The following is a 24,877-nucleotide window of genomic DNA, read 5'->3' on the forward strand; positions in this document are numbered from 1 at the left end:
GCCTGGCCAGCTGCCTCCCCCCCACCAAATCACGAACACCCTTCGGCCTGACATTCTAGGCCCTTCCAAGGTACCTCAGCTACCTCTGCCGTCTTAGTTGCTCTTGTCAAATATCTAAATTGCCAAGTTCCACTCTTAAAATGTTCCCGGCAGCTTTGTCCCAGAATGGTGGGCCTCTGGATGGGTCTCTAGGGAGAAGTGGACTGAGACCCACGGAGCCCTTGGTATCGTGCCCGGGCCTCCGCTAGTCAGCAGCTTTCTGGCATGCCGCTGATTACCCACCCCCCACCCCACTTGCCATCTCCAGCTGGGTTCAGCACCCCTGAAGGTCAAGTTTACAGTCTTGTCTTACTCTTTTTAGACAGCCCTACCTCATAACACGCATTAGACAGTCAGTAGTTGTCAGGGTGCATGGAAAGAGGAGTATTCTTTACACAACAAAATTCCTGGACCTGAACCCCAGCTCCCAGCTCACTGGTTGTTGGTTAAGTTACTGGATTTCTCTCTCAGCCTCAGTTTCCTCATCTACAGAACTGGGATGGAATCCACTGCTCAGAGTTATGGAGCATAGAAGCGACATATACACGGCACTTGGTCTCACACCTGGCAGGCAGCCGCTTAACTGGCAGCTATTACTATTCTCAGTCCAGTCTCCTGTCCAAGCTCCCCTAGAGCTTGATCCATGGAAGCAGGTGGAGCCTCGACAGCCTCCCTCAAGCAGATGTCCTCAAGGTCAGTTGATGACAGAAGTGAATGTTATCTTGGGAGCCGAGCTGCAAATCTTGGATAATAAGCGGCTGAGCCCATTCCTCCCCAGAGGGGGAAAAAAAAAATAAAGAATGGGAAATAGAAGCTACAGAGGTCAAAAACCAGAAGGCCAAGAGTAGAAGACCCAGGCAGAGGCAGATAGGGCAAATTATAAAAGACATGTACGAAGAGGCCAAGGAGGTGAAAAGTAGCAGAGGGAGCTGGCGGCAGCCTTTGAAGGCACCAGGAAGGCCAGTGGTCCCTGTTAAGGGAGGAATCCTCACTGGATTGCGGCTGGGCCCCAGTGGAAGCAGATGGAAAATGTTCAGTCACAAAACAGGCTTCCGGTGCCTGAGACAGGAGACAGAGCACCAGACAAGGAACAGGAGTTTCCATGGTGGCTCAGCCCTGCTCCAGCTCCCAAAGAGAAGAGCCCGGGGAGGGTCCAGGGCTCGGCAGTCGATGTGCCTGGGACAAGAGTGATGGCAGCAGGAGCAGACCGCCCTGGCAGGGGGACCCACGGTCTCAGAAGTGGCTGGTGGGCTTCAGGTTTCTGTGCCCAGAAGCCTTTGCTTGTAGACTTAGGGTCCTGATGCTTTGGAATGGCCCCAAGCCAGGTCAAGGCTGGGGACGGGAGTACCCAAGCCCCACAACCAGGATTTCAGGGACGCCTCAGCCACGTTGGCGCCAACGTGGCTGACCCGGGAGCCCCGGGAGTCGGCGTCACCACCGGGGCCCCCACGAGACAGAGCACAGGCGGTGGCTGGAACTCCAAGGCCTTTAATTTGCAGCTAGCGTGCCTGCGCCTCGCCCCAGCTCCTCCCCACGGTCATGCCCCGCCCCCATGCCAGCACCTCCCTCTCCCTGCCCACACCCCCTCTCACGCAGCCCCCGCGTCTCCCCCACGGCCACCCCCCCCACCCCCCGCCTCCTAAGTGGGAGCCTGCGGGGGTGCCGCCAGGGCCCCCGCCGCCCCCAGCATCAGCACGGCCAGGGCCTTGGGCCCCGCGGTGTGGATCTTCTCGTGCCGGTGCAGGTTGGAGCGGCGGCTGAAGCTCTTGCCACAGAGCGGGCAGGAGTAGGGCCGGACGCCGCGGTGGGTGCGCTGGTGGGCGGTGAGGTGCGAGCTGTGGCTGAAGCTCTTGCCGCAGTCGAGGCAGTGGTAGGGCTTCTCGCCCGTGTGCGTGCGGTTGTGCGCGATGAGGTTGGAGCGCTGGCTGAAGCACTTGCCGCACTCGGGGCACGGGTAGGGCTTGACGCCGGTGTGCGTGCGCTGGTGGGTGACCAGGGCCGAGCTCTGCGTGAAGCACTTGCCGCAGATGGGGCACTTGTGGGGCTTGGCGCCCGTGTGCGTGCCCTGGTGGGTGACCAGGTCCGAGCGGCGGGTGAAGCGCTTGGCGCAGCGGTCGCACACGTAGGGCTTCTCGCCTGTGTGGATGCGCTGGTGCTGGATGAGCGTCGAGTGGTGGCTGAAGCTCTTCCAGCAGGACGGGCAGGTGTAGGGCTTCTCGCCCGTGTGGATGATCTGGTGCTGGATGAGGTGCGAGCTGCGGCCGAAGCGCTTGCCGCAGTCCGTGCAGGCGTAGGGCTTCTCGCCCGTGTGCGTGCGCCGGTGTGTCACCAGGTGCGAGTGCCAGCTGAAGCCCTTGCCGCACTGCTCGCACGTGTACGTCTTCTTGCCCGCGTCCCCGTCGGGGGCCAGGCCCTCCTCGCTGCCCTCGGGGGTGGCCGTCCGCCCCTCTCTGGGTTTCTCTGGGAGGCCGCCCTCCGGGGCTTTCGCCAGGCTGGCATCCGGCGGGGCCGGTTTCGCCGGCCTCTCGTCCGGGGGGCCCGGCTGCGCATCGTCTCTGGCTGCCCCTGAGCTCTGGCCGCTGGCCACCTGCTGCCCGCGCGGCAGGCCGTTCCCCTGCGCTCTCCCCACCCTGCTTCGGAAGGACTTCGCGTCCCGGAGGGCTGCCAGGGATGGGGCCGGCTCCTCCTTCCCCACCTCAATGGCTCCTGGAGAAAGAGGGTTTCCGGCAAGAGAGAGACTTTGGTGAGGGACCCAGGGAGACTCTGGAGATGGAGGTAAGAGCAGGGATCCTGGAAGTAAAAGCCACCCCCTGGAGAAGACGGGGAGCTGAAGGCCCTCCCCTGGAAGGGCCGTGTGCCTGAACCCCAGGGGAAACGGAGAGTCCAGGCTGACGAGGGGCGCCTGGGAGTGACAGCAGTGACCCCACCGCCCCGCCCACCTGCCACCCCTGCACGCACCTGTCTTCTCCTCATCTCCCATCTGCCGGCAGGAGCCCGAGGCCTCACCCTTGCCCTGTCCTTGGGAGGCCCAGAAAGGTCTGCTGAAGGGAAACCCTGGCCAAAAAGAGACAAGAGATGCTGCGCTCAGTCACCAGGCGGCACAGCAGGGGACACCCCCTCCCCACCCCCACCTGCCAAGGACACAGCTCTGCACACGTGGGGTAAAACTAAGCGAGTTCAAACATCACTTGGGGTCAGGTGTCCACGCGTCTCTAGGAAGCAGGTTCTGGGGTAACTGCCAGACACGCTCCTCTCAGGGCTGAGCTGGGCCCCATCTAGTATCCCTGAACGAGCGCCAGGAGTAACGGGAGAGGGGGTGCGTGAGGCCAGCTGCCCATGACCCCCTTATGGCACACAGGCCCCCAGCAGCGGCCCAGCAATGTCTCCCGCTCCTGCACCTTCCCAGACCGTGAGCAGAAAGGGCTCCCGGGGGAGGGGCGGTGGGGGACAGGAAGCCAAGTGGGAGGGCCTGGGCGAGGAGGCCGGCTGTGGTGACCACCCAGAAGTCAGGGACCAAAGGCGAACTGGCCAAGTCTCCTGGGGCGTGAGCCTGGGGATTCTGGTCAAGTCAGTAAGAGAGCGAAGGAGCCCAGCCTCCACGCCCCGACCCCAGCCCTGCACCGGGGAAGGAATGCGATGGACCAACCAGTGGGTAGGGCATCCGTGAGGCTTGCCATGGGCTGCAAATGGGTGCCGGGTTCCCTGTGATCTCCCAGGACTTGCCTGGACCTGCCGGTCTGTGCCCCGGGCATGGTTAACAGTGGGTGGAGAGCAAGCCTGAGATAATTAAAGGACTGAGCTGCCCAGACCCGGAGGCCCACCATCAGAGTCAAGGGGGGATTCCCAAGCCCCCAGCTCCACTGGACCAGCCAGCGTGCAACTGACGTGTACCGACAGACAGACAGACTGGATGAATGAATGAATGACAGTCAATGAACGGGTGCTCTGAGTTTTCCATCCGACCTCGTAGAATTCTGCCAAGAAAACCAGAGTCTGAAAAAAGTGCTGGGACTTTACTTACCGTGAGAAAAATGTCCTCTCCAAGAGGACAGGCCCCTCGGGTGGATGTGAGACAGCAAGGGGCCTGGGGGCCTGGAGAGAGGAGCTGACCGTGGCCCGCCCCACCCCCCGGCCGGCAGCTCCCGATGCGGAGCCCAGACACCGGTGTCCGCGCAGACACCTCTCACACGGGGCTCGGAGGGGCAGGAAGCTGGAGCGGAGCGAGCACTTCCGAAGAGCCAGGAGCAGAACCCCCAGGTCAGTCCTGCCCGCCCCCCCGGAGCCGCTAGCCAGATGGGGCTACCTCAATTCAAGTTTGTGCTGATTAAAGTGAAATTAATAAATAAATGAAAAGTAGCTCCAGCCACATTTCTCGTGCTGAGCGGCCACATCTGGCCCGGGGGCTCGTGGCTACCACGTCAGTCAGCACAGCTGGAGCGCATGTCCTTCACCAGGAAGGTGCCGTGGAACGGCGTGGTCCAGAGGAGCGGCGAGAAGGACTTCGCGCCCTGGAAGGGGAGGAGGAGGTAAGGGTGGGAGGGCCCCACCTCGGGCACGACCCGGCCCTTACCCAAGGACAGCCCGTTCCTCTTCTGCAGGACGTCCCTGTAGAAGTTCTGCTGCGCGTGGTCCAGCCGCCCCCACTCCTCCCGGGAGAGGTACAGGGCCACGTCCTCGAAGGTCACCGGCATCTGCAACAACACAAGACGCCCACTCTCCAGGACACGCCAGGACCCCCCGGAGGGGCACCATGGCTCCAAGAGGAAGGCGACCCGGCTCCCGACCCGCTGCCCCGAGTGAGCCCCGCCCTCGCGTCTGCTGGTGAAGCAGGACGGCCGCCCGAGGGTGGCTTCGCGGGGGCAAGAACGAGGCGGCTGTGTACAACCCGGGAGACAGAAACAAGCGTCCCTTTCGGGCGCCGCAGCCGAAGCTCGGGGTCTCCACGCACGCTCCCCTGCAGCCCCCACCCCCCGGGCTGGCACTCGCATCCAGAGGACGATGTGGTTCCTCCACATCCCTCTGCTGTTCCTCCAGCCCTGGACTTGGACGGGGACACTCACCTGGGACCAGGCGGTGAGGAGCGCCGCAGCCATCTGCCGGTCTCTGGTCCTCCCCTCACGAGAGAGCGCAGGGATCTGGGGGGAGGGGAGGGCTGAGAGAGGACAGAGGTGCTCAGGGCGGCCGCCTCGCCCCGCTTACCAGGGACACGCCCCCGCTGCCTCAAACTGCACCCCGACCTGACCCAGGAAGAGGGTCAGTAGCCTCTGTGCAGTCAGAGGCTCCGAGGCTGTGCGGGAGAGGCGTGTCGGGGGCAGGTGCGCACACACGCAGGCCTCTCCGTGGCAGGAGAGCTCGTGCCCTCCCCGCCTCTGCACCAGACGCCACCTCTCCCCACAGCTGCCACCGAGAAGGGGCCCCTCTCCGCGCCCCTCTCCATCCCTTTCCTCACCTCCTCCGGGCAGGAAAAGAGCTTTGTCCTTAGAGCCCTGGCTTAGGGACACCCAGCCCTGCTCTCCTCGGGCCCCGGCCCCCTGCGATGCCCCCTCAGGCTGTGGCTCTTCCGGCTCCGTCTTGATGTGGGGAGACTCCTGAGCAGCTCCCAAAGGCACTGTCTCCTCTGACTCAGAGAGCATTCCTTGACGAGGATGCCCATGACCTGGAACCTAGGAATGACAGCCCCCATCAGCACCTGGGCAGAGAATGGGAGACGCGGCCGACACGCAGGTGGCCAAACACACCCGAATGCAACTCACTGCTGGCCTTGCTTCCTTCTCCCGGCCCTGGGGCCCCGCGGGTGCCTGGTTCGCCCCCACAAGGCCGGGACAGCACGGGAAGGAAGGGAGGCTCGAGGCCGGGCCAGGGGCGGGCTGGCCAGGTGCCCACAGAGCAGGTGTCTCCTCCCCGTTCCAGCCTCGTACCTCCCACAGCAGTGTGGACGGTTCCTCTTTCATGTTAGAGGACACCAAGTGTGGTGGGCTGAATGGTGTCCCCCAAATTTCCCGTCTGCTTGGAACCTCACAATGTGACCTTATTTGGAAAAAAAAGGTCTCTGCTGATGTAATCAGTAAAGGATCTTGAGATGAAATCATTCTGCAGTTAGACTGGGCCCTAGATCCAACGACCAGTGTCCTTAGAATGAATTCTAGTTGTTTTATGCCACCCAGTTTGTTACACAGACATAGGAAACGAACACACCCAGGCTCAGAGATCGACCATGACCCAAGATTACAGAGCCTGTGAATTCTCAGCCAGCACTTGAACTCCAGGTGTATCTGATTCACAAGTCAGCCCCAGGGCCACCATTTCCTGAATATGACAGGGAGGTATCATGTAGCCCTGGGCCATTTCCAGCCTGACTCAATTCGGTCACGGAAGTTGGAGTTTTTTTAGTTTGGAGAAACAAGTCCAAGGGTACCTCTAACTGTGCCGAGGCCTGTGCCCACCTTCATCTGACAGAAGGAGACCTCCTCCCGGCTCACCCCTGCAGCACCACCCACCGCAACTCGTCCAGGGTTCTCCAGGGTCCTCCTAACTCGTCCCTTCTTCACATCAACCTCGGGTGGGAAGGTCAGGCAACCGGGGCTTGATCCAGACCAGCCCCTCGCTCGCCGTTCAACCCTGAGTGGGCACCGCCTTCCCACAAACCTCAAGAGCTTTGGGAAAGTCACTTCCTTTGCATTGGGAGGCTTCTCGTGAGGCCTCATCATCACCCACAGCACAGGGACTGGCCAGGCTTCTGCTGAGAACTCAGACTTCTCTCTCCACACCGCCCCCACGTCTGTGTATGTCAGAGCCCCAAAGGGAAGACCCTCAGGTCAGGAGTTGGAGGGCCTGGGAGCCACACGAGCCGGGCAGCCTCCAAAAGTCAGCTACTCTGCCTCACGCACAGATCCCCTGTGAGAAAGAGCTGCCTGCTCTAGAACATTCTGGATAAACACAGAGCGGTGCCAGAAATAATTACTATAACTGTACTGTGCGAGTTGACAGAATCCAGCAGGAGAGAATGTCAGGGGCGTGCGAAGCCCACTGGGTGTTACAAAGGCATCGTGGAAGCGAAAGCACGCAGTGTTGACACGTCTTTGTACCTTCTACTGTACGAAAGTGCGAGACGTAACGCCGATGGTCCCTGACTCTCAACGGCTCAACTTAACGAGCTTTCGACTTTATGATGGTACAGAAGCGGCACACGTTGGGTAGAAACCACACTTCGAAGTCTGAATTTGCCCCTTTCCCTGGGCTAGCGATGTGTATCACAGTCCTCGCTCAGGACGCCAGGCGGCAGGAGACATGGCTTCCGGTCAGCCGCGTGGTCACGAGCGTAAATGACCACAAACTGGTGGCCATTCTGTCTTCCTCCTTCAGCACGGTGTTCGGTACATCACGTGAGATACTCAGCACTAAATTACGAGATCGGCTTTGTGTTAGGTGGTTTTACCCAAGGTAGGCTGCTCTGAGTGTTCTGAGCACGTTTAAGGTAGGTGAGATTAGGCTCTGATGCTCAGTAGAGCATGTATTAAATGCATTTTCCACTTAATAATATTTTCAGCTTCCAGCGGGTTTATCAGGATGTAAACCCATGGTGAGCTGAGGGAGATCTGCTCTTGATTTGTGCTTGTCCTTACACCTGCTCGTTGAGGCGATCTGTTTCTCTGATCTAGGTTCTGGTTGCTGTGGGTGTTGTTATTGCATATGTGACAATAACGATCTGGATGAGACAGGTGGCAGCAGCAGGCAGGCACAGGGTATACATTTTATAGACGACACACCTGGTTCCCAGAAGCCAGGGGACTTGCCCAAGGTCACACACCTGGCTGCAGCTGACTCATATTCCTTTGATTCCAAGCTCAGGGGCCCAGGTCCTCCCGCAGGGTGTAATTACATACATGGGCATCAGGTACAGGAAGGAGACAAGGAGCTCAGACCCAGGGAGAGAGGAGATGGGGTGCTAGGCAGGAGGGAGCGGAGGGTAAACTGAGGCTCCCCCACGTGCGCTGGGCACAACCTCACCAGTAGGCCCCCACGCAGGCTCCCCGCTATTTCACGTAGCCTGTGGCCGACAGACTCCTGAACTCAGCAGGCAGAGCCGAGCAGCTCTCTGGCTGTCAATTCCCAGTGCAAGAACTTTCCGGTCATAGCACCAACTCCTCCCATCACCCCCATCCGCCCCAGTGAGTCTAAGTCTTCCACTGGCGTAGACACCCTACCTTGAAAACCCCCTCCCGCTCCAATCCCTTCCAAGGCATGCATCCCTCGCCCAGCGCCCGGTCCATACCTCTCGGGCTCTCTCCTTGTCCTGGGTAGCCTGGGCGGCTCTGCCGTCTGCAGACATTTCTATCTCAGAGGTAGAAAGCACAGCCCCGTCGTTTCTCCTTCTTATTGGCCAAGCCCCCTCCAGCTTCTGGCCAGGAGCCTACCAGAGCAGAAATGTAAGTCAGCCATCGTCTCCCGGACACCTCCAAAGCACCCTGGAAATCCCCACGCAAGCCCAGACCCACGCTTGGTCCCAATCAGAAATAAAGCCTCCCCAGATGCCCTCCGGTGACCTCATTCTCTCTGGTGTTGTTTGGTCCCTCACTTGACAGAATGCTGTTTTGTATCATCCCCTTTGTCGCTGAAGCCAGAACTCTGCATCTCAGAGCAAACCAGTTAGGGAAAGCCAGAGCTGACTCGGCATCTGGATCTCTTGTCATCAGGAGCCGAAAGGTCTGCAGAGACCGTACAAAACAGGTGCTGGGTGTGACCCCATCCATCACAGCCGGCTCAGCTGAGGAATCTGGGCCCCACTGTCTCCCAGACGCAGGGCACACACAGCCTGTGCTCAGCCTGACTCCGCCGCCTGGGATCCAGAAATTGCGCTGCCCGGTCTCAGCAGCCCTCCCTGCAGCGGTAACCACCCGACGGGGACAAGAGTCCATCCTGTTCACAGGCCTGGATGGCCCACGTCCTTCCCCTTCCCGAACCTGGGTCCGGGCCCCCTTCTCTCCCCACCAGCCTGAAGCCTTCCACCTTTGACCCCGTCCCCTCCCGCCAGCTGGCCACCCGTGTGGATCTCGGGATCCAGGCGCCCTCCCCAGCACCCCTCTCACCGAAGTGGAGGCGGAGGGGGCACCTCGGGCGCTGGGGGCCCCCTCCCCCGGGAAGGGAGACTCCACAGCCTACACCGGGCCGGGGAGCCGGGTGGAGACTGGGATTAGGGACAACAGGAAGTCCCTCCCATATCCCGTTCCCCACGCAGCTGCAGCCCTACAGGGTTCCCAGCTTCGAGCGTTCCGGGGCTGGGGTCCGGAGCTGGGCTGCACCTGCTCTAGGCAGGGACCTGAGTCCTAGATCTGCACTGCCAGCTGACGATCGCTTTACCTGGTACGTTCTTGTGCTACCAGTAGAGCAGGATGCGGAGATGGGAAAACAAATTCTGTGGAAGGACCAGATATTTGACGTTTCAAAGAAGGCACTGCGGCTGTCCTCACAGGAGTGAGTGCACTTTTCTGGCAGAGGGGCACGATGGTCCTTCACAACACACAGGGCCTCTGAAGGTCTTATGGTCTCTCACGGTCCTGGATTTCACGTAAGGCGCCCAGGCTGGTGAGCAGGTCGTCTGGGCTCTCCCCAAGACTGGCAGGGAGTTCTCTCTCCCTCAGAGCAAACTTAGGAAATAGGCCCAGGAACTCTCCTCTCCACCACCCCCCACCCCATGCCCCACAGCTTGAAAAGATGTGGGACCAATCTGATTTTTCTAGATCTGCTCTCCCCCAGCTCCCTCTCAAGGCCAGGGAGAGCAGGGGTAAAAGGGTCTGACCCAGCTATATCGACAGGGGCCCGGACTGCCTACCCCACCACTTAGTCTTTGTTTTCCATTTGGACCTGAGAACTAAGGCTCCCAAAATGGAGGACAGAGACTGTGCTTCGCTTTCTAGGGTGAAGAACCCATCTCTCCTCTGAGCAGGGCACATGGGTCAGAGGAAAGGAGTGGGGCCAGCTCTGGGGTCAGATTCCAGGAAACATTTCCATGCCCTTGGCCTGCGGCCATCAGAGTCCTCTGAGACGCATCCTTTCATCCAGTACCAGGCACAACTGGCCCCTGTACCAGCCTATGGGCGTGCTGTGGGCTCACAGGGGTTTAATTTCCTTAAAACTTTGTTTCTGACATTTAAAAATGAGTAGAGTTCTCATAAAATCGATTTTCTTGAAAACAAGCAGATCATTGGGCAACCCTGGACTCATATTTCCCACCTTCAGGGCCTGCTCTCATGTGGCTGCATTTCAACTACATTTGCCTCCGCAGCATTTTGAATTTGCAACCCTGCTTTTGGAGTTAAATGTGTTTTAGGACTCTGATCTATTCTACTGTCACTCTGATGAACAAAAAATGTTACCCCTGGGGTTTGTCTCTGGTCATTATTTCCAGGCATCTTAATCTTCAAGGTAAAGAGGGATGTACGCAGTTGTAGCAAAAGTCAGGAGTATTTTCAAGCCAGGGGCACCTGGGTGCCCCAGTCGGCTAAGCGTCCAGCTTCGGCTCAGGTCATGATCTCGCAGTTTAGTTTGTGAGATAGAGCCCCGCGCTGGGCTATCTGCTGTCAGAGCGGAGCCTGGTTGGGATTCCCTCTCCCTCTCTTTCTGACCCTCCCCTTCTCGCACAAACATGCATTCTCGCTCTCTCAAAAATAAATGAACTTAAAAAAATTACTATTTTCAAGCCAGCGAGCTATAAACTGGAAAGTGACAGGGGGCTGTGGAAAAGATGAACTATTCATTCTGTGAGTGTTTCTCCATCAACAAGGAGCATGACAAGCATCCGGAGTAAGGGAAGTCACTCCTGAGGCCATGTCAGTGGCAGTTCCAAGAGTGTACTGAGTCCCAAAAATGTGGACACGTCTTGACTGTTGGGCAAATGTTTCTCTACCAGACAAAAGGGGCCACTTCAAGGACTCTGGGGAAGCTGAGCGGTTTGGATCCTAGCACGGGATCACCTAAACCGGACCAAATGAAGTCTCAACATTTATTTAACGGTTCGGAAAATATTTATTGAGCACCTACTATATGACAGACATTAGCCCCTTCTTGAACGGGGGAGGAAACGCTTCCACAGTCTAGGCTCTAGGACTGAGCAGGTCTAGGGGGAAGCAAATGTCATATTTGCTGTGTGGGAATTGAAGTCCCTAAAAGACTTCAGAAAAGCACCACGGAAAGGTGAGTCAGTAAGCAAAGCAGAGATCAACACTCTAAACGCCTCCAGCAAGCAGGCAGCACAGCATATGACGAGTGGCTTGGATGTAAGATGGCACTCAGAGCCTCAAGAAGTCATGTGTATTCAAAGGGGGCAGTTGGGGGCTCAGTATTGCCAAAGCTTAAAGACTTTTTAAGAGAAGCCGAAAAAGAATTAGATTTCTGTGTGAAATGTCCCAACTTTTTTTAAAAATTTTTTTTAACATTTATTTATTTTTGAGACAGAGAGAGACAGAGCATGAACGGGGGAGGGTCAGAGAGAGAGGGAGACACAGAATCTGAAACAGGCTCCAGGCTCTGAGCAGTCAGCACAGAGCCCGACGCGGGGCTCGAACTCACGGACCGCGAGATCGTGACCTGAGCCGAAGTCAGACGCCTAACCGACTGAGCCACCCAGGCGCCCCAAAATGTCCCAACTTTTAAATGTTCATGATTAAAATAAAAAATTTAAGAACTCTGTACAACCCCAGCAGAAAACACCTGCTGTCCAGCTCACAGGGCACCAGTCTAGAGATGTACTCACCTCAGAAGCCTGTCACAAGGATAACTACCATGGATGGAAGTGCTTATCTGAGCTTCAGACAGGGAGAACACTCAAGGAAGGCCAACTCCAATGTCTGGCGGCTTCACTGAGCTTATGAAGAGGTCACCTTCAGCCAATAAATCGTGATCGACCTTCAGAGATTGGCCTGAGAACTGACTCAGGTCTTACAAAAGCACTCAGAATAATAAAAACTAGAAAAAGAAATCATCTGAAGTAAGAAGAAAAACGTTTCGTTAAAGGAAAAAAAAAAAAAAAAAAGCTTGTACTAATTAAGGCTGATAAGCCAGGCTGGAGACAGGGTAATGGCGAGATCAAGCCTTAGGAAGGAGAGAAGATGGGGGAGGGGGGGGGGGATAAAGGAACGTGAGAAAGGCCAAGAAAAACAGGAATCATCGAGTAAACAACACAGCAAATGTTAACCATTGTATAAGAAGAAAAGGAAAGCAGATAGGTGGGGCCCCAGGAGTAAAAATATTTTAAAAAAGAAAATAACGAAGAACCTCCAGGGCCACTAAGAGCAGGGCGTGGGCGCTCACGCGGCCAGCGGCCCTCTCACCCCCGGAGGGGCGGCGACACGCCCGTGACCCCGTCCCTGGACGCGAGGCGGCCTCACAGGCACAAGTCCCAACCAGCTGGAGGCCCAGGAGCCCCGCAGTCTGCGGAACACTGACGCCGGGAGCCCGTCGCCGAGGCAACGACGCCGCCCCGCCCACGCGCCCACGGGACACACCTTTGATTGGCTGGTTCCCGGTGGCTCCGCCCATCCGGCTCCCCAGGGCTCCGCCCCGTCGCCTTACCCGCGCGCTCCCGTCCGCGCCCCCGAGGGACAGGCCTGCCGATGGGGGGAGGGTCACCCGGGTGCCGCCTGCCCCTGGCCGGTGTGCCCGCATTTCCCGTCCGGCTGCCCCATCCCAACTTCCGGTTTCCCGGCTCTCTGGCGGCGCCCGCCTCTGGGCACCGTGCGTGGGGACAGCCGGCGCGGGTGAGGACCGCAGGGTGGACACACACTGCGGGGCGGGACACATACGGCGTCCCCTGTGGGGAAACTGAGGCTGTCTGCGCGCAGGCCCTTGCTGCTGACCCGCTCCCTCTGTGTGACACATAGCTCATTAAATATAAAAACACAAAGAAAACATGCAGCGCATTAGCACCAAACAACCATTCATCAAAGCAGGGGAAGCAGATTTCATTCGGTAACTGCTGACAGCAGGGAAAGAGCTGAGCTCCCTCCGACTTGTGCAGAGGTGACCGGGGTTTCCAAGGGAGACCGAGGGAGGGGGAGAACAGGGCTCACTAGAGTCAGAGAAGTGAACGATCACAAAGAGCAGGCCAGCGTGGGTGTGACTAGGCCAGGCGTGTCCGCTGGCAGGTATGGAAGTCTGGAGTCTATCCTCCCTGGAAGAAGGGAGACAGAGGCCATGTCCTTCCTGACGAGAACATTCCAAAGGAAAGGCTCTCAGGCCCAGGACAGATGCTTCTGGGTTGTAAGAGACACGTAGCTCCGAGTCTGAAGCCCTTTTTAGGAAATGCTCTTAAGAAAGGGAGGTCAGGGGCCTCTCATCAGGTGTTGGCTGGAACAAGCACTGAATTCTCCCCGCAGCACTGAGCTTTCTCAGGCAGCTGTTTTCACGGACTGGGGTCATGCTTGCCGTGTGCTGCTAGAAGCCATTCTAGAGTTTGGTCAAGTCTCTCAGAGCCGGTTTAAAGGGAGGGGCTATGTGCTGAGTTCTGGAAATCTCAAGCAATGCCGTGCTGGACTGTAGCTATGGCATATTCCGTTGTATGGCTGACCCAACAGCCTGCCCATCAGAGGCAGCAGAAACGGCCTTTTCCTGCCCTGGGCAAACCCCAGAAAAGGCAAAAAGACTCCTTACTGGGCAACATGACCAAGACCTTCTTTTTATGATTGTCAAGACGAGCACCTTCAGCCTCAGCCTGGCAAGCTGTGGACTCCAGGCCAGAACCTCCCTCCGACCACCACGAAACTTAATAAGCTAGGCTGTGGGGGCATCTAGGTGGCTCAGTGGGTTAAGCATCTGACTTTGGCTCAGGTCATGATCTCACCATTTGTGGGTTCAAGCCCCGCGGTGGTCTCTGTGCGGACAGCTCACAGCCTGGAGCCTGCTTAGGATTCTGTGTCTCCCTCTCTCTGTGTCCCTCCCCTATTTGCACTCTGTCTCTCAAAAAAAAAAAAAAAAAGAAAAGAAAAGAAAAAGGATAAGCTGGATATATTCCCCAAGCACCCACATCCCAACTTCCAGAACATTCTCTACCTAGAAGCTAAAGACAGCTCACACTACACGCAGGGAGGGGACACTCTCGTGAAACTAGGCTCAATCAATAGCTCAAGACTTACTCCAGCTGGCCCTTTGGGGTGGAAATTAGAGTAAATTAAGTTACTTTTTCATTAGAGATTGGTGTGTTTTTAGGAAGCCAGGGCGTGTCATCATCCTAAAACACCCTTTGCTGCTGCAGCTGCTACCTTCTGTCATCTTATACCTAAAGTGTCCCCCCACCCCCAAGGTCTTCAGGTTACATTCACTCATGCAACCCTAGGACACTGAAGCAGGTAGGGACAGGGGCACTCAGGAGGCATTCTGCCCAGCTCAGCATCACAGGACCCTTAGCGGAGGTCCCTCACAGGAGCAAATGACAATGGCACCCAAGCACCCACCCTCGATGGCCTTTTCTGCTGGTATTTACAGCCCTTCGTCCTATGGCAGTCTCCCTCCCTCACTTCCCAGCCCTCAGACTCCCTCCTCTGCGTGCCACGTGGTCCCTGCTCAGAATCTTTTACTTTCTTTTTACTTCACTTTGTACGAATAAAATGTAGAGCTTCCATTTGTTTTTACTTTATCTCATCCTTTTAAAAATTCAATTTTTGTGAATGCTTTATTTATTTAAATTTCAAATCCAACTTAGTGAACATATAGTGTAATAATGATTTCAGGAACAGACTTCAGTGATTCATCACTTACATGTAACACCCAGTTCTTATCCCAACACGTGTCCTCCTCAATGCCCCCCACCCGTCCAGCCCATCACCCCACCCAACACCCCGCCAGCAACCCTCAGTTTGTTCTCTGTATTTAAGAGCCTCTTATGCTTTATGTCCCTCTGTTTTTATCTTATTTGTGCTTCCCTTCCCTTATGTTCTTCTGTTTTGTATCTTAAATTCCACCTATGAGTGAAATCACGTATTTGTCTTTCTCTGACTCATTTCGCTTAGCATAAGACACTCTAGCTCCATCCATATTGTTGCAAATGGCAAGATTTCATTCTTTTTGACTGCCGAGTAATATTCCTTTGGACGTATACACCACATCTTCTTTATCCATTCATCAGTCCATGGACATTTGGGCTCTTTCCATACTTTGGCTGTTGTCGATAGTGCTGCTATAAACATTGGGGTCCATGTACTCCTGCGAATAAGCACTCCTGTATCCTTTGGATAAACACCTAGTAGTACAATTGCTGGGTCATAGGGTAGTTCTATTTTTCATTTTTTGAGGAGCCTCCATACTGTTTTTCAGAGTGGCTGCACCAGTTTGCATTCCCACCAGCAGTGCAAAACGGGTCCCCTTTCTCCACATCCTTGCCAACGTCTGTTGTTGCCTAAGTTATTCATTTTAGCCATCTGACAGGTGTGACGTGGAACCTCATTATGGGTTTGATTTGTATTTCCCAGATGATGAGCGGTGTTGAGCATTTTTTCGTGTCTCTTGGCCATCTGGATGTCTTCTTTGGAAAAGTGTCTATTCATGTCTTTTGCCCATTTCTTCACTGGATTATTTGTTTTTTGGGGTATTGAGTTGGATAATTTCTTTACAGACTTTGGATACTAACCCTTTATCTGATATGTCGTTGGCAAGTATCGTCTCCCATTCTGTCGGTTGCCTTTGAGCTTTGCTGATTGTTTCCTTCACTGTGCAGAAGCTTTTTTATCTTGATGAGGTCCCAATGGTTCACTTTTGCTTTTGTTTCCCTTGCCTCCGGAGACGTGTTGAGTAAGAAGTTGCTGCGGCCGAGGTCAAAGAGATTGTTGCCTGTTTTCTCCTCTAAGATTTTGATGGCTTCCTGTCTTATGTTTAGGTCTTTCATCCATTTTGAGTTTATTTTTGTGTACGGTGTAAGGAAGTGGTCCAGGTTCATTCTTCTGCATGTCGCTGTCCAGTTTTCCCAGCACCACTTGCTGAAGAGACTTTCTTTATTCCATTGCATATTCTGTCTGCTTTGTCAAAGACGAGTTGGCTATACGTTTGTGGGTCCATTTCTGGGTTCTCTATTCTGTTCCACTGATCTGTGTGTCTGTGTTTGTGCCACTACTATACTGTCTTGATGATTACAGTTTTGTCATACAGTTTGAAGTCCGGAATTGTGAAGCCTCCAGCTTTGGTTTTCCTTTTCAGGATTGCTTTGGCTATTTGGGGTCTTCTCTGGTTCCATAAAATTTTAGGATTATTTGTTCTAGCTCTGTGAAGCATGCTGGTGTTATTTTGATAGGGATTGCTTGTGAATGCCTTATAATGTAGGGGGAAAAAATCAGCTAATGCTAAGAATCAGGGCCCTTGGAAAAATGGCTGGTCCTAGCACCAGAGCAAGAAATACACAAGACGAATCTATAGATGGTGGGAGGGAAAACCATACAGGCTCTCTAGAAGTGGCAGAATATTCTAAAGCTGAAATCGACATATGCTGTGACATAGCGATTCACTCCTGGGTAGAACCCAGCAGTAACTCACATTTATGGTCACCAGAGACATGTAAGAATTACTACATGTAACTCCAAACCAAAACCCACCAAGTGTCTAGCCACAGTAGGATGAACAAATAATGCACCAGGAAATACCGTTCAGGGAAAAAGCAAAAACATGGATTGAGTCTCCCACTGTGGAGTAAGGCCAGATGAAGAATTCCTTGGGGCACCTGGCTGGCTCAGTTGGTAGAGACAATGTTGTAGGGTCAATGCGACTCTTGATCTGAAGGTTGTGAGTTCGAGCCACGTGTTGGGTGTAGAAATTGCTGACAAATAAAATCTTAAAAGAAAAAACTTCTTATTGCGTGACTTCATTTACATGAAGTTCAAAACCAGACCAGACAAACCTGCTGTGGTGGGAAGTCAAGATGATGATTATGGGGGAGGGAAGTGGCCAGGAGGGCTGGAATGCGAGGGCTGTTTTCATCTGATGCAAACTCATGACACTCTACATTTTTGGTTTGGGTACATTTCTGTATGTTACACCTAAAATTTTTCTTTAAAATAAAAAAAACAAAAAACAAAAAATGGGAAAATGGGTGCCTGGCTGGCTCAGTCAGAGGAACATGCAGCTCTTGATCTTGAGGTTGTGAGTTCAAGCCCCAGGGTGGGTGTGGAGATTACTTAAAAACAAAATTATAAATAGGGGCACCTGGGTGGCTCAGTTGGCTGAATATCCAACTTCGGCTCAGGTCGTGATCTCATGGTTCATGAGTTCAAGCCCCACATTGGGCTCACTCCTGTCAGCACGCAGCCTGCTTCAGAGCCTCTGTCCTCCTCCCTTTCTGCCCCTCCCCGACTCAATATAAATAAGCATTAAAAAATTAAAAAATAAAATCAGGGCACCTGGGTGCCCTGAGCCACCTGGGTGGCTCAGTCGGTTGAGCATCTGTCTCTTGATTTCCACTCAGGTCATGATCTCGCAGTTCCCGGGTTCGAGACCACACTGGGCTCTGTGCTGACAGTGCAAAGCCTTCTTGGGATGCTCTCTCTCCCTCTCTCTCTGCCCCTCCCCTGCTCGAGTCAGCTATCAAAATAAATAAATGAACCTAAAAAAAAATGTAAATGAGGGGTGCCTGGGTGGCTCAGTCAGTTAAGCATCTGACTTCAGCTCAGGTCATGATCTCCCTGCCCCCCCCCCGCCACCGACCCTGCTCCCGACCCAGTTTGTGAGTTCGAGCCCCATGTCAGGCTCTGTGTTGACAGCTCGGAGCCTGGAGCCTGCTTTGGATTCTGTGTCTCCCTCCCTCTCTCTGCCCCTTCCTCCACTCATGCTCTGTCTCTCTCTGTAAAAAATAAATATATGTTAAACAAAAAAAAAAAAGTAAAGGAAGTGAAACCAGTTACGCCATTGCTATGGTCCAGGCAAGTGACAATGGAGGCTTGGACTCAGATGACAGCAGCAGAAGTAAAGAAACAGGCAGACTTGGAAAACGCACGGAACGTGGCGACTGATGAGATGTCAGGATGAGGGAACTCAAGGGGATCCGGGATAAATCCCAATTCTTGGCTTGCATGACCGAATGGACCGTACTACGTTTACCGAAACAGAGAATACCAGAAGCAGAGATCTGATGTGAAAGACTCATTGGATCCACATTTAGTGAGGACACAGCAGAGCATGACAACAAAACCACTGTCGTGGAGCTTGCGTTTAAGTGGCCGTGTGAGTTTGGCTTTGAAAATGAAGACTTTGGGGGCATTTATGAGACACCCAAAGAGTTGAGAAATAAAACATAAGTACAAGGATATTGGCATTGGGAAAGGTTATTGAGGCCACAGTGGCTACGAAACCAAGAAGGGAGGTGTATTAGTTATTTACTGCTGCGTAACAAATGATCCCCAAACATGGTATCTTAAAATAAATACTTAGGTGCCTCTGGCTCCAGGTCAATAGCTGTGGTCAACTTGTCTGCTTGACTGCGGGGAGAGGGTCCAAGGTGACTGGCCTTGGTCCCTCACCACAAGCGCCTCTCCTCAGACGTGGCTCCCCCAGGGTAAGCAAGCAAGAGATTGAGACAGCGCGCATCTGAGGGCCCCCAAGACGAAGCCACAGTCGGTTTACAACAGAATCTCAGAAGCGACACCCCTCCCTCCTGCTGGATTCGGTTTCTTAGAAGTGAATCACTAAATCCAGCCCGCCCCCCGCCCACACACACAGGCAGTGGATTACACAAGGGTGGGTCAGAGCAGACCCAAGGTCACCGGAGGCCCCCCCAGGCCGGAGCCGTGCAGAGTGCCAATGTTTAATGCTCAGGCAAAGAAAGCGAAGCTGGTGAAGAAGGCTGAGAGGAGACAACGGGAGAAACAGGGAAAACAGAAGATAGAGGATAGGTAAAAAAGGAAGGAAGACAGAAGATCAAATCCACTGAGCGGTCAACTGGGAACCATGACCCGCTGAGACACGCTCTCTGGCTGACAGTCCCGTGCGGGGACAGACAAGAGCCAAGCAGAGAGGAAAGCAGCAAGTGAATCACAGTCTGTGGCAGGTGCTGGGACGGGAACAGAGCGCGCTGGGAGGGGACACTTTAAGAAGGGTGGTTTCCACGAGGAGACAGCCGTTTAAGATTGAAGAGGAGGTCTTTGCTGAGGGTCACACTGAGCTGCGAGGTGCTTCGGGGGTGTCTTTAGGACTCAGCACCACGGCAGGAGACATCAAGACCAAAATCAAGAACGACCAGACCGCCCCTTTTGACAGCCACTTCCCCAACCAGAACCAGACCCGGAACTCCTGGCAAAACTACCTAGACTTCCACCGCTGTGAGAAGGCGATGACTGCTAAAGGGGGTGAGGTCTCCGTGTGCGAATGGTACCGGCGTGTGTACAAGTCCCTCTGCCCCATATCCTGGGTGGCAGCCTGGGACAACCGCCGGGCGGAAGGCACGTTTCCCGGGAAGATCTGAACTGGCTCCCTGCAGCTCTCGTCTGTATTCCATCCTTCTTCTAGGGCAGTGAAGGGGGGACCTGGGTACATGGTGATCCCCACCCTGGGATCCTGAAGCATGGCTTAACTAATCATAGATACTCGTTGGAAAAGTTAAAAAAAAGAAAAAAGAAAAAGATTGAAGAGAAGCGGACAAAGGGCGAGGGTGAGAGCCTCCTTTCCAGGCCAGCATGGCGAGTGGGATCGAGCTGGTGTGTCCAGAAACAGAAAGGCAAAGGAAAAGAGGGCAGAGGATGTGACCATGGTAAGAAGAGGTTTTAACAGTCATCTTTCCCAGAGCTGGAGAAGGGTTTCTCCCCTTTGCCCTGAATTATTCTCACTGGAGGAATCCTACAGAAATAGAAAATACAGGAAAACGTGTCTTTCTCCTGCAAGCTCTCTCTCTCTCTCTCTCTCTTTTTAATGGTTATTTATTTAGTTTTGAGAGAGAGCAAGCGAGTGGGGGAAGGGCAGAGAGAGAGAGCGGGAAATAGGATCCTAAGCAGGTTCTGTGCGGTCAGCGCAGAGCCCGACATGGGGCTCGAACCCACAAACCATGAGATCATGACCTGAGCCAAAAGCAAGAGTCAGACGCTCAACCAACTGAGACACCCAGGCGCCCCTGAAATCTCTTAAAAGATGAGAGAGGAAGGTTCCATCAGTCAGGCGCTCTTACTGGCCTGGCGGATACTAGACCTGAAGTCTTTTTCACATTTAATAAGAAAAGTTGTACACCTGAAACTGATTATAACACTGTGTGTTAACTATGTTGGAATTAAAATTTAAAAACGTAGTTAAAAAATAATTATTAGCGGCATGCTCAGTCGGTTGAGCCTCTGACTTCAGCTCAGGTCATGATCTCCCCATTCGTGAGTTTGAGCCCCACATCAGGCTTGCTGCTGTCAGCTTGTCAGTGAAGAGCTTTCCTGGGATCCTCTGACACCCCTCCCCCATCCCTGCCCCTCTCTAACTTGTGCTCTCCCCTCTCCAAAAAATAAATATTTTTTTCAAAATGTAATTTGGTGTGAACTTTAAAAAAATTCCAAGGTAACAACTAAAATAGTTTAAGTGTGCATTTTCAAGATAATTTTAGGAGATATTGAAATATACCCCAAATAGGTAGATTTTCATTAAAAATCTCTCCTTTGGAGATTTATCACTCACTAAGTGGAAATAAATAAAAACCCAAGCAATTTCACAAGAATTTTCGTCTATTACTGAGTAATGCTGGGAGAGGGGAGTGTAAGGGACTTCAAAGTTCAATAAGCCCTTTTTTTTCTGCAAAGTAACTTTAATGAGAGGAGTCCAAGGAATCCCAGCTTTGGTGACCTGGCTGCCCAGACTGTAAGCCTCATGGGGGCAGCACTTGTCTGTCTCACTCGGCACTGGGTCCCTGGGGTCAAGGACAGTACCAGACACACAGGAGGGAAGCAAACATTTCCCGCAGGAATGAATGAATGAATTAATTAATTAATTAATTAATGAAATGGTGCACAACCGCAATGGGCCAGCAACAAACAGGATTGTTAGCCAAGCGCATGCTCGGCCACAGGTTTAGAAATGGAGCTGGTCTCCACCTCTCTGACATATTTCCAGGAGAGGTAGCATGTCTGAGTCGGAGGCCTGAAAGTCAGTGCTAACAGCGAAACCCGAGCCTTCCGGCTGAGCCAGTTCCCCAGGCCCTCCCTGCGCGCCCCGATCCTTACCCGTGGAGGCCACGTTCTAGCAGTTCTTCCCAATCATATCCATACAGGCCCGGTTGTCCCCACACCCAGGGCTCAGACAAGGCCACGTCCTCGAAAGCCACAGCCACGGGGAAGCAGGTCAGTCTTGGGGGAAGGGGCAAGTCAGGGACGGCCGGGAGGGGTCCAGATCTGGGTGTGGGAGGCGCCTCCGCCCGGGAGTTGGCTTTTGCGGCCCCTGCCCAGGAGGTGGAGTTTCTAGGCTCCTCCCTGGGGTGGGGTTTCCCGACCTCTCCCAGGAGGTGGGCGGCGGTGGAGCTCCCGGCCCCGCCCAGGAGGTGGAGTTTCTAGGCTCCTCCCTGGGGTGGGGTTTCCCGACCTCTCCCAGGAGGTGGGCGGTCGTGGAGCTCCCGGCCCCGCCCAGGAGGTGGAGTTTCTAGGCTCCTCCCTGGGGTGGGGTTTCCCGACCTCTCCCAGGAGGTGGGCGGTGGTGGAGCTCCCGGCCCCGCCCAGGAGGTGGAGTTTCTGGGCTCCTCCCTGGGGTGGGGTTTCCCGACCTCTCCCAGGAGGTGGGCGGCAGTGGAGCTCCCGGCCCCGCCCAGGAGGTGGAGTTTCTAGGCTCCTCCCTGGGGTGGGGTTTACCGACCTTGCTCTGGAGGTGGGCTGCGGTGGGGCTACCGGGGCTGGGCGCCTGCACACTCTGCGTGCTGTGGGTCTCGCGGGCCGCCTCCTAAGCCATTTCGTCTGTTTGGACACATGCCAGCTCTGGGCCAGGTGTGGAGGACGCGGAGCAGATAAGGGAAACACCACTTGTCCAGAGGGAGCTTGTAGTCCAGTGAGGCCTACGCTAGACAGTGAAAATAAAGGAACAAGATTAATCCCAGGTGCTAAGTGCAGGAAGACAACCACCTGGCTGAGGAGCCAGAGCGAGCTCAGGTGTCCCCGGGTCCCCAAAACAGGGCACCGCGAGAGTGCCCGCGGGCTCTGAACCGCAGGTTCCTACGAGGAAAACGCCCTCCGGGCTGCGGCCGCCCAAGAGCACGACCCAAAAAGACACCTTAGAGCAAATGCAGTCTTGACTTTGGAGGTCGAGTTGGGCTCAAGGCCAGTGGTGAGGTCACTTCCCTTCCCGGAAGCCCCTGCTTCGAGTTTGGGAAACCTGGGATAAAAGCCACCCGGCAGGATTCTTGGGAAGATCTTTGTTGGTGTCGATGGCGCCCTTTCTTCCCCCATCACGTGATCCTGTTGTGTTATTCTTAGCCCGGGACTGCTCGGCACACGGGTGTGTAAGCCCTCTGAAGTCAGGGCCGGTTCCTCCTGCTTACCCCAGCCCCTGCAACTGTGCCTGGCACAAAACTGGCCCTTGGCAAAGATTTGTGGCGTGAATGAAATGCCCAGCAAAGAGCCCCACGACACAATAGGCATTTTAAAATGGCAGCTCTGGGGACGCCTGAGTGGCTCAGTCTGTTAGGCTCAGGTCATGATCTCACGGTTGGTGAGTTCCAGCCCAGCGTCCAGCTCTCTGCTGTCAGTGCAGAGCCCTCTTCGGATCCTCTGTTCTCCCCCCCACCACTTCTGCCCCTCCCCCGCTCGTGCTCTCTTTCTCTCTGTCTCAAAAATAAATAAACATTAAAAAATTTTTTTAATAAAATAAAACGGCAGCTCTGGTCCCCTCAGAAAGTACAGGGTGACAGACGCCCCCAAGAAGAACAGGACAAGTCCTGATGAGGGGGGGTGAGTTCTTACCTGGAGGGGGAGTTAGACTCTCCTACTCAGTCCCAGGTTGGACTCTGGATTAGCCGCTAAATCCTCATTTCTCTGGCCCCTCCCTCTCCCCACCCCACTCCCAAACTGGGAGGTTAAGGGTTAACTCTAGGAAGCCCCCTCATTACCTGGATGGGACCAGAGCTGGGAACTTCCTGTTCAATTTTCCGGGAGCCCTTTCCCAGTCTGGCTGAGGCTGACTCTGGCCCTGGGGCCCTCAAAGAACCCTTAGCAACCACCCCCTCTGGAGTGGGGACCCCGAGCGGTGAGTTGCAAGGAAGCCTGGGGTAAAGGCTGCCAGGACAGACACAAGGGGTTCCTAGCAGCTTGGAGGGAAAAGAGGGACCTGGGCCTCAGCGAAGGGATGGGGGATTAGGAAACTGGAAAAGAAAAAAGTCTTGGAAGGATGTGGGTGGTCTATGCTGGGAGCCCAGTGCCAGCCAGCTCTGGGGCCATCGAGGAGGGTGGCGGGACTTCCTGTAACATGGGCTTGCTGTACCCACTGGGGAGGGGAAGGCAGGCAGGCTCCATGTGCCCCCAGGTGGACGGCCGGCCTCCTGGACTCAGCTCACCACCCGGAGGGGAGCCTGGCCAACAAAAAGTGGCCTGTGACTCTCCTGCCAGCTGTGTCCAGGGAGAAAGGGAAGGTCCCCGGCCAAGGATCCGGGCTCGGGGCTCTCCCGTTGTCTGGGTGGGTCCTGCGGCCGCACTGCCACCCCGGGCTGGTCCAGCCCTTGCCTCCCACCTCGCTGGGCTCCAGATTAAGCTGGTCGAATATTGGAGGGTAGCTGAAGAGCTCTCACCCCCCACGGATGTGCATATGAACAGAGCTTTTGTCCTGGAGACTGGGGGGTGGGAAGGAGAGGCTCTGCAGCCAAATTCCCTTAAATTCCTCCTCTTTCAAGCCTTACCACCTCACCTGAAGTTTCCGGGCACCCCTGCCTGTGTCTAGGCCTGAGGGCTGGAACTCGGAATCTCCTTATTTTTTCTGAATCGCGCCGTGATATTCTGGCTAAAACTAGGCCAATCGCACCGGGAGGGAGGGGAACTGGGTCCTTTTCTGTTTCCGAGCTTTTGCACCCTGGTCAAGATCAGTGTTCTCACCTTAAAGAAAATCTTGGCTCCCCCTGCTGTGACCTTGAGCAAGGCACCCGTCGGCTCCCAGTGTGGCCTCTGCGCTTGTCACAGGGAGAAATTATAACCCACCCCGTGGGCTGGGGGTGGGCGAAGCAAGCCTGAGTTGAGAGCCCCTCCAGATCAGCACTCAGTACCTGCCAGCTATTATCACGAGGCTGCTGGTCACACGCGATCGGTTCTATCCTTTCGCTCCTGCTGCCCAAAGAGTGAGACAAAAGCCCATTCTCTTCCACACCTATCAGAGACTTTTTCTGCACCAGCTTCGAGTGCTTTCCTCAGTAAGTACAGCTGCCAGGCGGCCATCCTCGTTGTGTTACTTCTACTAACACACACGGAAGCCGCTTCAAGCACGAGGCGAACGGTTGTGCTCGAGACGCAGCTCCTACTCGCAGGCGGAGGGGAGAGAGACCCTCAGCCGTGATCGTGGCCCAGCGTGACCACGGACGGGTAGATGCAGGTTGCTGGTGTGTCGGGGGTCCCTGAAGAGAGACGTCAGGGGGTGAGAGGCGCCCCGTGGGGTCGAGCGAAGGAGGGACGGGGAGGGGGGCCGGAGAGAGGCTGGAGCCACCATGGCTGCCAGGGGGCAGGTGGCCAGGATGTAACCCTGGGCCTTTGTTTCAGCATCCCCGGGCTCTCCCTCTCTGAGGTGGAAGCGCGAGCCAGGTATAAAACCCGCTCTTCCTCTGTTCTGTCACACCACGCCTCACTCCCCCCACCAGAACAGGAGATTCCTTCCGCCCTCAGCCCTGCAACAAGGAGGCTCCTCCGCAAACTGTCCAAAGCTCTTGACGAGGCTGACTTCCCCC

The 24,877-nt window shown here is 55.0% G+C and overlaps 2 protein-coding genes across 10 annotated transcripts; one reads left to right on the forward strand and one right to left on the reverse strand.

Annotated features, from left to right (window-relative positions):
- Nucleotides 1-1,678: 1,678 nt before the first annotated feature.
- Nucleotides 1,679-12,455, reverse strand: ZNF205 (zinc finger protein 205). 9 transcript variants are annotated; one of them, XM_042972101.1, is made up of 10 exons: nt 11,789-12,455; nt 9,397-9,451; nt 8,312-8,449; nt 7,125-7,436; nt 5,958-6,066; nt 5,489-5,702; nt 5,100-5,191; nt 4,610-4,730; nt 2,998-3,093; nt 1,679-2,745 (listed from the first exon to the last, which is right to left on the reverse strand). In XM_042972101.1, the coding sequence occupies exons 5-10, from the start codon at nt 5,988-5,990 to the stop codon at nt 1,679-1,681; spliced, it is 1,623 nt and encodes a 540-aa protein (XP_042828035.1). In that variant the 5' UTR covers nt 5,991-6,066; nt 7,125-7,436; nt 8,312-8,449; nt 9,397-9,451; nt 11,789-12,455. The 9 variants fall into 9 exon arrangements, with proteins under 9 accessions (XP_042828035.1, XP_042828036.1, XP_042828037.1 ...); XM_042972102.1 differs by lacking the exon at nt 7,125-7,436; XM_042972103.1 differs by lacking the exon at nt 5,958-6,066.
- Nucleotides 12,456-18,958: 6,503 nt separating this feature from the next.
- On the forward strand, nt 18,959-19,468 carry LOC107181236 (cytochrome c oxidase subunit 6B1-like; the record flags this gene model as incomplete). Its single annotated transcript, XM_015545024.2, has 1 exon — nt 18,959-19,468. A coding segment is annotated over one exon (510 nt), but the record flags the coding sequence as incomplete, so codon positions are not given.
- Between the last annotated feature and the right edge of the window lie 5,409 nt (nt 19,469-24,877).

The sequence above is a fragment of the Panthera tigris genome, chromosome E3 (assembly GCF_018350195.1).
Source record: "Panthera tigris isolate Pti1 chromosome E3, P.tigris_Pti1_mat1.1, whole genome shotgun sequence".
Lineage (NCBI taxonomy): Eukaryota > Metazoa > Chordata > Mammalia > Carnivora > Felidae > Panthera > Panthera tigris.